The sequence below is a fragment of the Manihot esculenta genome, chromosome 11 (genome assembly GCF_001659605.2).
Source record: "Manihot esculenta cultivar AM560-2 chromosome 11, M.esculenta_v8, whole genome shotgun sequence".
In the NCBI taxonomy this organism is placed as follows: Eukaryota; Viridiplantae; Streptophyta; class Magnoliopsida; order Malpighiales; family Euphorbiaceae; genus Manihot; species Manihot esculenta.
The window spans coordinates 21,450,649-21,468,603 of NC_035171.2; the positions used below are offsets into that span (position 1 = coordinate 21,450,649).

At 25.9% G+C, this 17,955-nt stretch overlaps 1 protein-coding gene across 1 annotated transcript; it reads right to left on the reverse strand.

Moving 5' to 3' along the window:
- Positions 1 to 447: 447 nt before the first annotated feature.
- On the reverse strand, positions 448 to 2,541 carry LOC110625955 (premnaspirodiene oxygenase). The gene is made up of 2 exons (XM_021771666.2): positions 1,569 to 2,541; positions 448 to 1,281 (listed from the first exon to the last, which is right to left on the reverse strand). Exons 1-2 carry the CDS (start codon positions 2,487 to 2,489, stop codon positions 613 to 615), a joined length of 1,590 nt encoding a protein of 529 aa, XP_021627358.1. The 5' UTR covers positions 2,490 to 2,541; the 3' UTR covers positions 448 to 612.
- Positions 2,542 to 17,955: the final 15,414 nt, after the last annotated feature.

The following is a 17,955-nucleotide window of genomic DNA, read 5'->3' on the forward strand; positions in this document are numbered from 1 at the left end:
AAGGGGAGAAAGTTTACGGCTCTTACCTACTCTTTAGGTTATAATAAAAAAATAATTATCATACCATGTAAGGCGGAGGATACTTCCTCTCAATTTAAATTTTATTTGAATTATAGGTAAAATATATATTTATTTCTTCTACTGATTGAGATTAACTCATATAATTTCTGAATTCAAATCATAATCTATTTATCTTTGAATTTATGAATATTATAATAATTAGATATAAATTAACCATATTTTTCATAATTTATCTAAAAAAAAAATCAGACTTGCTTTTTATATTTATTTTTTTGAAAATATAAAAAAACTTCATTAATTCAAAGAAAAAAGAGAAAAGATATGGATCCAAATTTCTTGATCCGACTAGAATGAGCCGACTGCCATTCATATTTTATTAATTATTGATAATCTCAAGTATATAATTTATAATTCTAGTTGAAAAGAAAAAAAAAAAAACAAAGAGAAAAAGTCATTATTACCCAGACAAGTGGTCCGACAACGAACAAAAAGTAAACCCAATAATGAAACGTCACTGACGCTTAACCGCAGTAATGTATTATTTTACATTATGGTATTTTTTAATGATTATGATTCTGATTTGGATTAACTCTAGTTGAGAACTTCCATTGCCTCGACGCGATTGATTGAGTCCACATGTGAAGATGACGATGGTACGTAAGGAGTAGCAATCAAATCCAAGTTGTTCTTTCTTCCGACAGTTGCCCCAAAGTATTCTGACATGTCTAAATCCTCTGGTCTCATCCCGTTGGGCAATTCCCAATCAAAATGATAAATCAATTTAGCAAGAGGAAGCTCAACGTTAGCTAGCCCAAAAGTCATACCTGGGCAGATTCTTCTTCCAGCTCCAAATGGGATGTAGTTGAAGTTAGTTCCTTTATAATCAATGGAGTTTTCACTGAACCTTTCTGGTATAAATTTCTCTGGATCTTTCCAGTACGAAGGATCTCTTCCTATTGCCCAGGCGTTGACGATGACTTTGGTTTTTTCAGGGATTTCATAGCCATCTATCTCGCAGCTTTCTTTGCTTTCTCTTGGAAGACACAAGGGTACTGGTGGGTGAATCCTCAGAGCTTCTTTGATCACCAACTTTAAGTACTGTAGCCCTTGAATATCTTCTTCGTTAACTGTTTCCTTTCCTTTAAGGGCTTGTCTTATCTCAGCTTGTGCTTTCTTCAGGACTCTTGGGTTCCTAATCATTTCTGATAGAGCCCATTCTGTTGTATTCGATGAAGTATCAGTTCCAGCAACGAACATATCCTGGAGAAAGGAAATAGGGATTACACGACAACAAATTAGACTTTTAATGGGATAAAAATCGATATTAAATTAATAAAATTCGTCATAAAAATATATTATCACTAAAATAGATCGCTACAAAAAATTTAATGGTATTTGTTATATTTAGCAGTGAAATTTTAGTATTTATCTATAAATTCAAATTCATCTTTAGATTTTTTTTTCCATTAAAATTTTATCATAAAAAGTTCAATTTCTTGTAGTGTATCTTGTTAATTATAATCAGTAAAACAATCAGAAACACTGACCCAAATAATAGCTTTAACGTTGTCAGTGGTGATAGGAGTCTCAAGCCTGCCACTTCCCTGAAGCCTGAGAAGAACATCAACTAAAACTTCATCGTCTGCAGGTCCATCTGAGCGAGTTTCCAATTTCTCCTTATGTTCGTTTACGATTCTATCCAAGACCTTGTCCAGTTTGTCACGCATTTTTTCCAACTTGGGCTTCATGTTGGTGATCACATGAAGAAAATTCCTTTTAGGGTATAAATCAGCCAAGTCAAAACCTCCTGATAGAGTTAAACTTTCTCTAGCTATTGTTATAACATCATTTTGATCTTCCCATTTATTGCCAAAAGCTGCTCTGCAAGCTATGACACTTGTCATCCAGAAAATCTTCTCTGTCAAATTGACAGGAGACCCTCTAGCCAACTTGATGGATTCCAGGAGATTTGAAACTTCATCTTCACGAATAGGAGCAAAAGACTTGACCTTCTTCACACCCAAAAGTTCAGTTAAACAAATCTTTCTCATTTGCTTCCAGTATTCTCCTTTAGCGAAGACAAGATCAGTGCTATTATATGACAAAATCTTGGAAGCAATAAGTTCAGGCCTCTGAGCAAACACATGATCATGTGTCTTCATCACCTCCTGAGCCATCTTAGCTGATGAAACGACAACAGCTGGAACTTCACCAAGCTGAAGATGCATGAGTGGGCCATGCTCTTTTGCTAGATCTGTAAGAGTACGGTGGGGAAGTCCGCCTATCAAATTGTGAAGGTTTCCTATAAAAGGCAATTTTGGTGGCCCTGGAGGCAATTTCTTGGTGGTGGTTTCTGCTTCAGTTTTCTGGCAATATACTTTTAGAGGAAGGGCAGAAGGAGCTCTAATGGGGACAGACACAAAAGTTGGAGCTCCCAACTTTGAAGGGGAGAAAGAGAGTGTCATCATCTTCAAGGAAGAAAGCAAAATTCTTGAATTGGATGTGTTTGCTTGGAGCTGCTTCCCATAGGATTGCTTATATAGACTTTTTAATTGGAAAATTAATGAAAAAAAAAATTAAAGAGTTTGAATTTTATGTAAATGCTTGGGAACAAGTGTTAGTTTTTATAATATGGTTATTCAAACGAGTACAATATTGTTTTATTTTAGGGATACTTGTGGAAAAGGGTCCACCAATTACAAGGTAAATACTCCTCACCCATATAAGTATTTAATCTAAAAAATCTAAACACTCAATCAAATATTGTTACTATTTTTTTATTATAAAATTCTTAATCGGATGATTTCATATAATTTTTTTTTTAAAAAATTACTTTTTAATTTCTGAAATATAATCTAATTAAAGAATTTGTTCCATTATTTTTATAACTCAACACTTTCGTTTCTGAGGTTTAATTCTGTCAAAATTAGAGGTCTCTCCATAAAAAATGACGTTAGTGATTGAAAAAATAACTGAACTACCTTTCTAGAACATAACACTTTAATCCTTAAAATTTAATTCCTACAAATTTATAGGTTTTTTTCTCAAAAAATTGAAGAAAAAAATACGTTTTCGTCTCTAAGATATTACATAATTAACAGATTTATCTCTCTATTTTTTAAATTCAACACTTTAGTCCATAAAATTTAATTTCGTCAAAATTTAAAAAAGAAAATCTCAAACTCAATCTCCATAAACAAATAAAATTTCAATAAATTTAATATTTAAATTCAGCAAAGATAATAAAAATCAAAATATATAACATTTAAATTATTAAAAATAAAAAATTAAAATTCAATAGAAATTATTTTTGTGATACCTTTCGTTGTCAATCACTACTCTACATTTGAAATATTTATTAAAACATCACTGATATTTTAAAAAAATTATTAGTTAATTTTTTCATTAATTTTAGTCGTTAAATATTATAAAAAAATCTAAAATACTCCTGATACGGAAAGACTAATTAGTAAACTTTTTAATAATTTGGATAACCAACTAATAATTTTTTCAAAACTATAAGAACTAAATAGTAAAATCTTTAATAACAAAATTAATAGAGAAACTAATTAGTAGATTTTTTAAAATGTCAGGGATATTTTAATATATTTTTCAAAATTAATGGATTAAATAGCGAGTTTTTCTATACTATAGGGACTAAATAATAATTTTTTTATTTTATTATTGATAAGGGTATTTTTGAGATTATATTTATTTTCTTTCCTTTAACCAAGTTGAAATCATTGACTTAACATAAATTTTTAACGGAGAGAACTTAGATTTTGATGGAATTAAAATTCATGGATGAAAGTGTTGAGTTCTAAAAATAGAGAAATAAATTTGTTAATTATGCTATATTTTAAGGACTAAAAAGTAATTTTCTTTTTTTTTTCATAAAAATACTCATATTCATATGTTTTAGATTTACGAACATATAATATTTCATGTATTTTAAATTCCCAATTTCAAATATTTCCCTTTTATTATTTAAATTTAAGGGAAGAAAAGTCAAACAAAAAGGATTTTGGTCCCATCTTCCTCCTCATTTCCCTCCCCTTCTGCTTTCTTTCTTTCTTTCCTTTTCTTTAATCTTTTTTTCCTTTGTTCACCTCCTTAGACAGCCATAGACATAGGTGGGTTTTATCTCCCAAGATCTGTGTACATAAGAACTATGGTCTTAATGTTCTCTCCTTACATCAGTTTCATTTCTCTCCGAGATCCTATTCTTAGTGATGTTTTTTTCTTTTAATTTTTTTATAATTTATTTAACCGTTTGAAATAAAAATAGTTTAATTTCTTTTAAATTTAATAAAAGATTATTGATACAAGAACATGATAAAAAAATTAAAAAAATAAAGAGTTATGGTTGAATTTATTCATGTTTGTAATAAAATTGTGTTGATATATTTATGGAATGTTAATAATCGTCTCGTGTCATGAATTGATTCGTGACATAATTATATCACGATTTGTTATTTAGATCACATGTGGATATATAATTTGTTAATTTATTTTTTTTGTTAATCGTAATTATATTATTAAAAATATATTATCTAATGTAAAATATTTATTTCTTTAATTTCTAATTCATTTATTATAATTTATATTTATTTATATATTTACAAAATAAAAGGATTATGGTAAGTATTAATATTTTTTACTAAATTTCTTAATTATATTATATTTTATGACTTTTTATTATGTTCGTGTTGAATTCGTGCGATTATGAAACACAACTGTGAGCCTAATCTAAAACTCTAGACTTTCAAGTACATGCAACGACTTTTAATAATGGATGATGGTTTAGACTGATTTGCATGTGACAAATATAGCAAATTTAATATTGCATAAAATTTCTTTATTTGTCTAAATGGAAAACGACTACTAACTACAAAGAAGATATTTCCCCTACATTCATATCATCTTCACCACATAAAGCCTAATAGATTTTTTTATTATTTATTAAATTATTTATTTAAATAAAAAAATTAATAATTTCAACTAAAAATATATATATTTAATTTAATAATTGAATATTGCTAATAGTTGGTTGATGATAACTGATTAATAAGAGAAGCAAACTCATTTAGTATTACAAATCAATAACAGACTACCCTTTTGTCTTTTTACTTTCATTTTTAATTTTTTTTTATTAAATAAATGATTTTTTATAATTTTAATATTTTATTAAATATTATTTTTATAAAATATTTTTAAAATATTCTCCCTGTAGTATAAATTTTTATTTACTTTACTTTTTTATAAATATTCAGTTTATTAATTTTTTTAATTATATTCATTTTAAATATATAAAATTTTTAAATATTAAGATATATTTTAAACAAATTTTTTAAAAAAATTAAATTAAATAGAGTTGTAATAGTTAATTTATATGTTATTATAGTTTTAAAAAAAGCAAATGAAGAATAATTTTAAGATAATAAAAAAATTATAGAAAAAAAATAATTAATTTTACTGCATTTATAGATATTTTTATTAAAGAATAATATATTTTTTAATAATGAATAAAAAATAAAAGCTTTTAATGTTTGAAATTTTCAGAGAAAGAGGAAAAGTCGTATAGGTTTGAAATTTTCAGAGATTTTAATGTTCATTTATGTGGTCAATTTTTAATTTATAATGATTTTCTGGGCAGACAAATCTCCATTTAAAAAAAAAAGACAATTTGACAAAGCAAAAATAAAAAATAAAAAATACATGACGCATTTGGTTTTGATGGAATTGCATTTTTTTTAATTACTTTTTTTTAATTAATTACAGTATCCATTTTCTTAGCATTTATTCATTTGACAATTATTAATTAAAATTTTATTTTAATTCATATAGTCAAAATTTAAATCATGATCGAGTCTTGAGTTTGACTTATTATTTTATTTTAATTTAAAATTTTTAAAATTTACTTAAATATATATATTACTTATTAAAATTATGAGTTCATTTCACACTATCTTATGATTTATACTTAAATAAATACCATCCCCCGGTTGGTAATCTCCAGCCGCCAAAAAATTCAAAGGGCTTCTTGCATTCCTCGCAAATCCCTACTATAAAATAAATTTAAACTGTAAATCGATATTATTTAATATATTTAAATTATAATAATAAATTAATTATATTAATTTAAAATTTTTTATATTGCCTCTGTTGTTATAATATAAAATAAATTATTATTTAATAAATTAATGTGATCATATTGCATTAAATTATAACACCAAATAAAAATGGTTAGAAATAAACTTCGTAGAACTTTCAGATTAGGTTGGTGGGAGACAGCCATTATTGACGAAAAATTTTGGGTTCCCTTCTCTTTTTTTTTTTTTTTTTTTTATACACACTTCATTATTTTTTTCTCATTAGATAATAATTATTGTTAATTCATCCAACAATAGAAATCTATGAAATAATATGTATTTCATTAAAATAAGACAGATGTATAATTTTCTTACTTTTGTCTTATTGAAGAAGTAGCGATGATACTTCAGTGTGAATCTTATTGGATGATTATTATATACTATCCTAAAAATAATTATTTAAATTTCATAAAAAATTTTAATTAATATTGTTTGATTAAAATGATATAAAAAAAAAATAAAATAAAAAATAAAAAATTTTATTAAAATTTTATAAAAATTAAAAAGCAAGTATAACCATTTATAATAAAAAAAAATTAATATATAAAATTATAAATATATTTAAAAATAATTAAAATATAAAATTAACCATTAAATAATGAAATTTTCATATTAAACTTTATAATCAGGCTTGCTCCCCTTTTATCACATTTTTAAAAATCGTGCGTTTCGAAATTTTCATTTCGATAAATTATTATGAATTTTTATCGAATATCGATAATAAAAGTTAAATTCGGTCTAAATTTATAGTAAAATTTGATATTAATCGTTCCATGTCATTAGGTAATATAAAGAAATTAATAAAAAATTTTATTTATTTTATTAATTAATGTTTAAAAATAATCAAAATTTTAAAAAGTAAAATTTTAGAAAATCACTCACAAATAATTTTTCTTTCAAATTGTTTTTAAAATTATGAATTATCTTTTAAAAGCTAAAAATATACATATAATATGTTTGAACATTGTTTCTTCAAAACAGTTTCTGAGAATTTTTTTTCATTATTAAAATATTTGATTTTTTTTTAAAAAATTTTGCTAGATTTAACAATTGATTAATGAAAAAATAGAGCAACTAAATGTTTAATTTATTAAATCAAACATAAACAAATAGTTAATTTAATTTTTCAAAGTTTATTTTTTATAATAATTTATATAATTCATTTAATTTTTATAATTTTATTATTGTAATAATTTAAATTATAAAATTTGAATTCAACGTAAATTTAATAAAAAATATTTTATTAATAAACTAAAAAATCAGTAATTAAATATATACTATAGATTCATTAAATGTCACACGATCTCCAGCATTACATTACCTAAAATATATAAATCAGATAATAGGAAAAAGCCAACCAGCCTCCAGGATCAAGCAATTCTTCCCTTCTCCTTCCTCGCACCACCCTTCATTAAAATAATACTTCCCTTCTCCTTTTTCCTTGACTGCAATTTGCAATTCATATATATTTTATATGAATTGGAAAAGATTTGCTCTTCCCGAAGAAAAGCCAAAAGAGAAAGAGAGAGGGAAAGTGTAAAAGGAAGAGCGTTAAGAATTTTTTTTTTTTTTAAAAATCATGTACAAATTAAAAAGTAAATGTAAATTATGGATATTTAAAAAAGTATTATCCAAATCATGGTGGATCAAAACTGACGGTTGAATAAGCGTGTTCAACAACCACTACAATAAATAATTTAAAAACGGTATTAATTTTGTTGTTATATTTTTTTGTAAGATATGATTATTGCTATAAAATCGTGGTTATAGATATTTTGCAATAAAATTATAGTTGCTGTAAAAAAAAATATTAGTAATAATAAATATTACTGTTAAAAATAATATTTTATTAATATTTATAATTTTTATTTATTATTATAGTTTTTTATGCACCAATCGTGATGATCTGAAATTCAGAAAATAGGGTTTTACAAGCGTTATGTAAACTTAGCCAAAAGTCTTGTCTAGAGGAGGTCAATCCTCTTTTTATTCTTTTCCTTTTGTCTGTTAGTAACGTATAACGAAATTCCCGTCATTGGGCCACGTGTCTCTGCCATTCGGATATGGACGTACAAGAAAATCAGATTTCTGCTACATGCGTAACGGCTATTTAATTCTTACTTGGTATGCCAGCGAGTGGACCTACCAGTCGGACGGGTTGGCCCCTTTCCCTCTTCCGGACCGGGCTGGAAGATGGGGTTAAAGCTGAGCCTAGTGGAGGACTGGTTATTGGGCCAGAAGGTTGGGCCGACCAGGTAAATAAATTTTGGTAAACTCCGGTCCTTCAACTGTATTCATGGACCTGGCCTTAGTTCGGAGTGAAGAAATCCAGCGGTTATCAAATAGCAACAACTATTAATGTTGTTGTCATATTAGATCATAGTAGCAAAATTAATACCACCGTAAAACTTTATTGCTGTCAATTTTAATGTTTATTGCAGTGAATTTAACTATCGAACATATAGCTTGTTCGACAGTAAAACTGTCGAACAAATGGATTCCAATGCGTTCCGTGCACGTCCACATTACATGAGATGATCTAGCAGTATTCAACCTTAAAGTGTTGATTATATTCTCTGTATCTAGCTTAAATGATTCATCAATCAACGGGTGTCAAACAAAATATTCTCATTAGGGGTATAGAAACTCGCTAAATCTGTGAATAACCAACGTATTATTTAACATTATTAATGTCGAACAAGATCCTACAGTCACCAATTTATTTATTTCCCTCGATTACTCCCCTATTTAAACCCACAACTATCTACTTCTTTTATTTTATGTAACTGCAACTATTTGCTTCTTTTATTTTTTGTTCAGAGAAATTTTAGGTGAATGATAGAAATTTTATAAAAACAAGAGAAACTTTGCAAGAGGGTTGGGAATAAAATTTTAATGTTCAGTTTTTATAAAAAAAAATTAGAAATTAATTTAGTCCATTTAATATTTTTTTTCCACTACAATTAAGGAAAAACTTTGATAAGGTATGTTTTATTTTCATTAAATAAAATTTTTATTATAGTTCCTTTAGTATTAAAGTTAAAATATTAAAAAATAAATATTTAACAATAAATTATTGTTTATAAAAAAAATTAATAAATTCCACTTTATGGATTGAATCTATTGAAAAAATTATCTAATGATTCATTTGAAAGGTAAGTATATTGAAAATTACAAATTTTTAAAATACATGTACCTTATTTACTTTGATTAGTTAAGTTTGCATCATTTTTATTTTATTTATTTAATTAAGTTTTGAATGGAATTATATCCGATTTATTTTTAAATATAGGCAAACTTCGTTATTTAAATATTCATAGCTCCCTCTCTTTAACTATTTTTGGGAGTGGTAACTAAAAATATTACATTTATATATTATTTAAATTTAAATTCAATTACATATATATTATACTTAAATTGATGGTTTATTTAAAAAATAATGTATAAAATTATTGTTTTAAAAAAACTAATAGTTGTTTAATTTTTTATTTTACTTAGTTGCTAATCTATTTATCTGATTGAAATTATATTTAAACTTCCTAAACTTAGAGAAATAAATTTTAAAATTTTAGAAATAAAAGTGTTTTATTAGTAATATTAGATGATTTAATGGGTTTCATAGACTATCTAAAATTACAAAAATAAAATATAAGTTTAATATGTAATAAAATTTAAATTTAAAAAATTTTAAATAAAAACAAGTGTTATTTTTATGTCTAATAGATTAGACTATTCAAATTTAGGAAAAATAAAATTAAAAATATTGTTATTACGGGTAATGGGTTAGAATATTTAAATTTAGGGAAATTAAATTTTAATATTAAATTATTATGTTATTTTAATAATATTTTTTTTATGTGTTTGCATGCTACCAACTACGGGAGAAAAAACTTTTTCCATAGTAAATATTATTAACAATAAACTGGATAAGATGATTTAAAACAGAGTTGAAATCTTATGTCGTGTTTTTCTTGCTTCAAATTGATTGAGAGGTGTTTAATATTGAGTTTGAGGGTTCCAAAAGTCTTTTTCGAAAAAGCATCATCTTAGATGACGTTGAAAAAAAATACTGTGAGAAAAAATGTTGTCATTATTAAATTATATCAAAAATAATTTTAGATTATTTTTTAATATTTGTTAAATAATATTTTATATTGTATAATAATTTTTAAAGTAAATCATGTGTTGGCATTTAGAGACAAGATTACGTGGTAAGAATCTAATTAGAGTATATTCGATCTCATTGATAAAAAAAATTCAAACACTTCATATTTCAGCAAGACTCACTCTCTCAATTACGGATCGAGACTCCATTAGAAATTACCGTTAAAGAGCACAAATTTAGTAAATCCCTAGAATTTCCTATCAATTAGTTGGTACTGATCGGACTTTTAAGAATTACGATAATTAACTTCTTTTTCTTACAATATAAAAATTAATAGTCACATAGATTAAAATACATAATTCTTACATAATTACTTTTAAATTTTAAATAATTTCTTATTTTCACCATTTTCTTTAATTTATTGATTTGAGCGTTGAAATGACCGGTATAAATGTCAACAACCCCACTTTCTATTCCTTGTAAATTGGCCAATAATATTTAAAAAAAAAATTGTATTTTTCAACAGCAGCTCTAATAGTAATGCCAAATAATATTAGCATTCAATTCATGAAATCCAACTAATCCAATCCAACAAACTTAATTGGTTAAATAATTATATTAGATTATTTGGATATTTTATCCAATTTATATAGTTTTTTATTGGTTAACCAACAAATAACCATTTTATTCAATTATACAACCGAATTCTAACTTTTATCTTCTCTTCCTTAATTGTATTTGGTTTGAATGTAATACTAATTAGATTTTTGTATTTCTATTATTATTAGAAATATAATATTTCAATTCAATTATTTTTATTTTTATTTTTAGTTTTAATCTTAAAAATTTAAAATTAGTCATATTTTTATACTTGTAGTATATTTTATAAATAAATTATTTTATTTTTCTGCAATTATTTCAAGTGCAATAATTTTTTAATTTCTGTAAAATTAAAATTAATCACATTTTTAAAAAAAATTAAAATATTACACATAATTTTTTTTGTTTCTGGAAAATTAAAATTAGTTATATTTCTAAAAAAATTAAATTAATATATAGAAAATTATTTTAATTTTTTAATTATATAAAATTTAAAAATATTTACGTTTCTTAAAAAAGTTAAAATAATATGTAAAATATATTTTATTTTTTAATTTTTATAAAATTAAAATTAATCATATTTCTGAAAAAATTAAAATAATATACAGAAAGTATTTTAATTGTTTACTCTAATTTCTAAAAAATTAAAATTAAAGTTATAATTTTTATTTTGAAATTAACCTTTTTTAGTTCATAAGTTTTAAAAATGCATAATTTATAAAATTAATTAGATAGTTTTTGCTTTTTTATTATTTGAAATGTAATATTTCAATTATTTATTTTATTTTTATTTAATTATTTTGATTTAATTTTGATTATACTTTTTAATTTATATTTTTTATTGTATTTTATTATATTAATAAATTTGCAATTAAAATATGAATAATTTTTTTATTATATTTCATAATTAGTATAATATTAATTAGTAAAATTTATTTTAATAATTGATAAATATGAGAGTATTAAATATTTTGAATAATTAATTAATAAATAAAATATATAAATTTAATTATAAAATAAAATAATTGTATATTATAATGAACGAAAATTATTTAAATCTAAATTTAATATAAACTGACTATTCTAACACCCCTACCAAATAGGTCTCTCATGCAATTCAATAGAATCTTTTACAAATCTAACATTAAAAGTTTTTTTTAATTATGATTTATATTTAATTAAAATTTTGTTTTTTTAATATTAAAATGTGGTGAATTTATATAAAATTATTTTAATTAAATAAAATAATATTAAAAAAAGTTGAAATCTTGTGATAGGTGCGCCGTCCCTTAATTTCAAACAAATTTAAATGCAGTCCAATGGAATCTTTTACACGTCAACACATTTATTTTCGTCTGTTGAATACTGCAATAAAATATCAGTGTTTGAAATTGTGGGTTTCTATGAATAGACTTCACAATAATTTACTATAATTTCAAATCTTTGATTACTCTTCACATAGAAATAAAGAAAAGTATTACTCCTATTTCATCATAAAGATAGCCTTATTCTTCACATCCACTTCTTTTTTATTAAAAAATTTATATAAAAAAATAATTTATTTCAATTATTTAATATAATATTGAAAAATAAAAAATAATAGAGGTTAATATTATATGTAAAATTATGTTAATGAAAAGTCTTGTTGAAGATATATAATTTATTATGATATTTTAGATATAACTGATGAATTTTATTTTAGATTTCATATATTTTACTTATTAATGTAATTAATTTCTTTGATTAGAAAAGAACATAAAGGCATTTAATTGATTTTCAAAATTTAATATTCTTGTTTGAAATTACTTTGGAAATTTATGAATGTGATGAATATTATTCTCAATAAAATAATTTTAAAATATGTACTACTATCATTTTTTTTCCCAATAACACATCATGTTTGGTTATTAACAGTAATATATGGCTTCGATTTTTTTTTTTTGAGTTAATAAACAATATTAATGGAAATATTAAGTGTAATATTGATATTTTATAACCAAAATTATTTAAAAATTATTAAATTCATATCCTACAATTATTTTAAAAAGTACATTATTATTAATGTTGTCAGCTACATCTCTTATATAGATGCAGAATATATATTTTTTAAAATAAAAATTTACGATTAATATGAAATTTTTCAGATCTATTTAGATACACGTACCGCCAGATTAAGTCTGTGAGTGTATACATATATATATATACTTTTAAATTTTATTAAAATAATTTTTTAACATATTAAAATTTTGAAATCATTTCATACCTGAAACATATAAAAATGAAATTAAAATGATTTTGGAATCTCAATTGGAACGTAACATAAATTTGAAACTATTTCATAACAAGTTGAAATATATAAAAATGGAATTAAAATCTTTTACAATATTTTTTTTTTATTGATTTGAATATAAAGATCAATATACTTTTTAGCCTAGAAAATTTAGAATGAGTTTCAATTTTGAAATTTGTGTATTGTGTATGATTATTATAATTTTATTATAGAAATAAGTCCAATTAAGTTTTTAAATTTTTTAAATACAATTGAATTTTTTTACCAATTAAGTTTCAATATTTTTCCTCAATGGCCAAATATGCTTTGATATAATTTTAAATATAAAAATTTAGTATTTTAAATAACATAGAAATTTAAAAAAATACATGAAAATAGTGAATAATTTTTAAAATTATAAAAAATAAAAATTTATTGTAAAAAAATTTTATTACTAGAAAATAATTATGTTAGAAGGGGACTTATTTGGCTTTTGAATAGAAATACATAAAATTAAAAAAATAAATTGAGTTTATTTGACTTTTAAATAAAAATAAAAATATTTAATTGGACTTATTTTCATTTATTATTAACTGTAGAATTAATTTAGGTAATAATTTAGGACTTATGGTTATATAAAGTATATTTATAGTTCATATCACCCTTTAATAAACTTGTGATTTTATATGTGATGTGAAACAATTAGTTTTAAATTTTATAAAAGATTTGAACTGGACTTAATTTCTGTTTATAATGTTTGTTGGTGGTTAAAGTAGTTTTTCGGAAAGAGAATTTTGAAACGTATGATTTTTAGAGATATGAAAAAGACCATAAGTCTGGTAACAAAATTTAATGTCTAAATTCCATCGTTTAAGGGTTAATTTTACATTTTAATTATTTTTAAATTATTTTCATATTTTTTTTGCATTAGGTTTTACCATTATAAATAGTCTTTTTCTTGACCGTCTGTCACATTTTTCAATTTTTGAGAATTCAATAAGAAATTTCAACTTTTTTCTTTTTGAATTTCTTCCTAATAAAAAAATATTAGTTAAAACTCCTAACGGAATCTAAATAGTCTTGTTTCAGTTGATACCCAAGCAAAGTTCATCCATGGTTGACAATGAAAAGGCGCAACTCGCTACAATTGAGGCATCCTTGAAAGAATTAAGAGAGATGATCGGACAGCTAACCCTATAATGGGTAACAACTAATCCGTCGCAGCCGAACGCCCACAGCCAGTTCCAAATCCTATGCTCGCAAGTCCTGTGGTCACAAATCTTATGGTTGCAAATCCCTAACAAGATTATCACGAAGGTTACAAGATAAAGATAAGCCTTCAAAACTTTTTTGGTTTGTTGGATGTAGAATCTGTCCCTAATTGGTTAGTAGAGGTTGATCAGTTTTTTGAAGTTATGAATGTGGAAGAGGATCGAAAGGTTCCGATTGTGGCTTATAAATTAAAGGGTGGTGCAGCAGCATGGTAGAATTCTGTTCAAAACGAATGCTATCGCAGGAGGCTTGAACCTATACGAAACTAGCTATTGATGAAACAAATGATTGAACAGCGATTTTTGCCTAGTGATCACGCTTAGGTTTTATATAATCATTATCATAACTGTATTCAAGGGGGTCAAAGGGTGGATGAATATACAGGTTAATGTGGTTAGGGAGGTTATTGAATTAGAGGAGGAAGTGGATGAAGATGATGGGTCTATTGCTGGTTTTGAAGATGGGAAGTCACCTATGCGGTAAAAAGAAATTTATGCTCGATGAAACAGGAGGACGAGACGCAAAGGAGGAAGATTTTTTAAGTCGAGTGGGAGAAGCGATTTGCAGGCTAATTTTAAATAGTTGCAGTTATGAGAATTTGATAGCTAAGCAATTGGTGGAGAAATTGCAGTTGCCTACGCAGCTTCACCCTTCGCCATACAAAGTTGGATGGATTAAGGAAGGTCCGACAATTGAAGTCAACAGAATCTGCAGTGTGTCTATTTCTATTGGTAAATCTTACACTGAATTTGTTAACTATGACGTTGTGGATATGGATTGTTGTGAAATTTTGTTAGTTGGTTGTTTGATGTTGATGCTTTGAATAAGGGAAAGAAGAATTCATACATGTTTATATAGAATAGAAAAAAGATTACTATTTTGAGTTTTGGTTCTATGAAACATTCTAAAGTGGAAGGGAAAACTATTATTGTTATTTCTACAGGAGTGCAAAAGTTATTAGGCATACTAGCTTTATTGATTAGAGCAAAAGGTGAAGTGGAGGATGCACTATCTTTACTACCATCCGTCAAAGAGCTGTTGAAGGAGTTTTCTAGGGTAGTAGAGTCTTCAAAGCTTCCACCTTTATGGGATATTCAACATCATATTGATCTCATTTTTAGATCCAAATCACCGAACCTGCCTCATTACAAGATGAGTCCAAAGGAGAGCGAAATCCTTTAAGAATAGGTTGAAGAGTTATTGACGAAGGGGCACATTCGGGAAAATATTAGTCCTTGTGGAGTCCCTGTCTTATTGGTCCCAAAGAAAGATGGAACTCGGAGAATGTGCATGGATAGCAGAGCCATAATAAGATTACGGTTTAGTATCGATTTCCTATTCCTTGCTTGGATGACATGCTAGATCAGTTATTAGGGTCTAAAGTCTTCTCAAAGATCAACCTTAAAAGTGGCTACCATCAAGCTCAAATTAAAGAGGGATATGAATAGAATACAACCTTTAAAACTAAGGAAGGTTTGTATGAGTGGCTAGTTATACCGTTTGGATGGGCAAATGCACCTAGCACGTTTATGCGACTTATAAACTAGGTTTTGCGCCCTTTTTTATGCAAATTTGTAGTTATTTATTTTGATAATATTTTGAATTTTAGTTACAGTGAAGAACATTTACGACACATCTGTCAAGTCATGACAGCCTTGTAAAAAATGAGCTAGTTATTAATTTAAAAATATATATTTATATGATGGAGTGCATTATGTTTCTTGGATATATTGTTATTGAAAAAGGGATATATGTTGATGAGAAGAAGGTAGAAGCAATTCGAAATTGGCTCATTCCCAAAAATATTTTAAAAGTTTGCAGTTTTCATAGACTTGCTACTTTCTATCGCCGGTTTATCAGAAATTTCAGCAGCATTGTTGCCCCTATCACAGATTGTTTGAAGAAAGAGAGAGTGCAGAAGTTAATTGGACTAAAACTGCCAACAAAAGTTTTGAGGAGATTAAAGATAAGCTTAATTTTGCCCCTATTCTTACTCTGCCTGATTTTGATAAACTGTTTGAGGTGAAATGTGATGCTTGTGGAGTTGGAATTGGCGGTGTGTTATCGTAGTTTAGTAGACCTATTGCCTTATTTAGTGAGAAATTTAATAATACTAGGAAGAAGTGATCTACTTATGAGTAGAAATTATATGCAGTGTTACAGGCCTTTAAGACTTGAAAACAATATTTGATGGGGCGGGAGTTTATTATTCACACAAATCATCAATCTTTGATTCATTTTAAGACTTAAAAACATGTGAATAAGATGCATGCTCAATGGACACCTTATTTTGGAGCTTTTCATTATGTTATAAAATATAAGGCTGACCATAGTAACAAGGTAGTAGATGCTTTGAGTAGGAGGACTACTTTGTTGATTACAGTTAGTCAGGAGGTCGTGGATTTTGAATTTCTGAAAAATTTGTATACTGTAGATGATGATTTTGCTCTTCGCCTCAGGCTCGTCAACATGTTGATGGATTTTTTATACATGATGGATTTCTTTTTAAAGAGAATAATTTATGCATTTCTCGTTCTTCTCTGCGAGAAAAATTGATTCGAGAGGTCCATGGTAGAGGTTTGAGTGGTCATTTGGGGCGTGATATCACAATTGAAAAAAAATACAGGTCAGATGGTATAGAAGTGCCCAATTTGTCAAACTCAGAAGGGTCATTCGCAGAATATAGGCTTATACACTCCATTACCTATTTCAAAATACCCTTGGGAGGACTTATCTATGGATTTTATTCTTGGTCTTTCACGCACTCAATATGAATTTGATTTCATTTTTGTTGTAATTGATAGGTTCTCCAAAATTGCACATTTCATCCCTTCCAAGAAAATTAATGATACTTCTCATATTGCAAAATTATTTTTCCACGAGGTTGTTCATTTATATAGCATTTCTAAGACCATTATTTTTTACAGAGATGTGAAGTTTCTAGCTTACTTTTGGGTGATTTTATGAAAGTATTTCAGGACTGAACTTCGATACAGTAGTGTTGCTCATTCTCAAACTGATGGCCAAACTGAAGTGGTGAACCGCACTCTTGGCAATCTTTTACGTTGCATCTACAGTGATAAGAAAACTGCTTGGGGTCTTGCTCTTGTTCAAATAGAATTTGTTTACAACAATTCTGTCCACAACTCTATAAAAATGTCACCATTTGCAGCTGTGTGCATGAAAATTTCAGCGCATACAGTTGACCTTATTGTTCTTCCTACAGGTTTTTTAATGCGAAATCCAAGATCAACATGTGATAAAAAATCTCATCACATAACTTGACAAAGAACAAGACAAAGATATCATCCAGAAGATTGCTCTACTACATCCCTAACTAATGAATATGATTAGAAACATAGATAATGGAACGAAGGTTGCTTTACCACATCCCTAACCAACCACTGTGATTAGAAATATAGATAATCAAGTGAAGGTTGCTCTACTATACCCCTAACCAACCAATGTGGTTAGAAACATAGATAATCAAGCAATTTCAGCTTGGAGAACGCCACAAGAAATTCTTGATAAGTTAA

Bases quoted from the DNA above. Each gene is read 5' to 3' on its own strand.
- LOC110625955 (XM_021771666.2), bottom strand. From the start codon at position 2,489: ATGATGACACTCTCTTTCTCCCCTTCAAAGTTGGGAGCTCCAACTTTT. The intron at 1,282-1,568 runs GTCAGTGTTTCT...TCCTTTCTCCAG, and splicing joins ACGTTAAAGCTATTATTTGG to GATATGTTCGTTGCTGGAAC.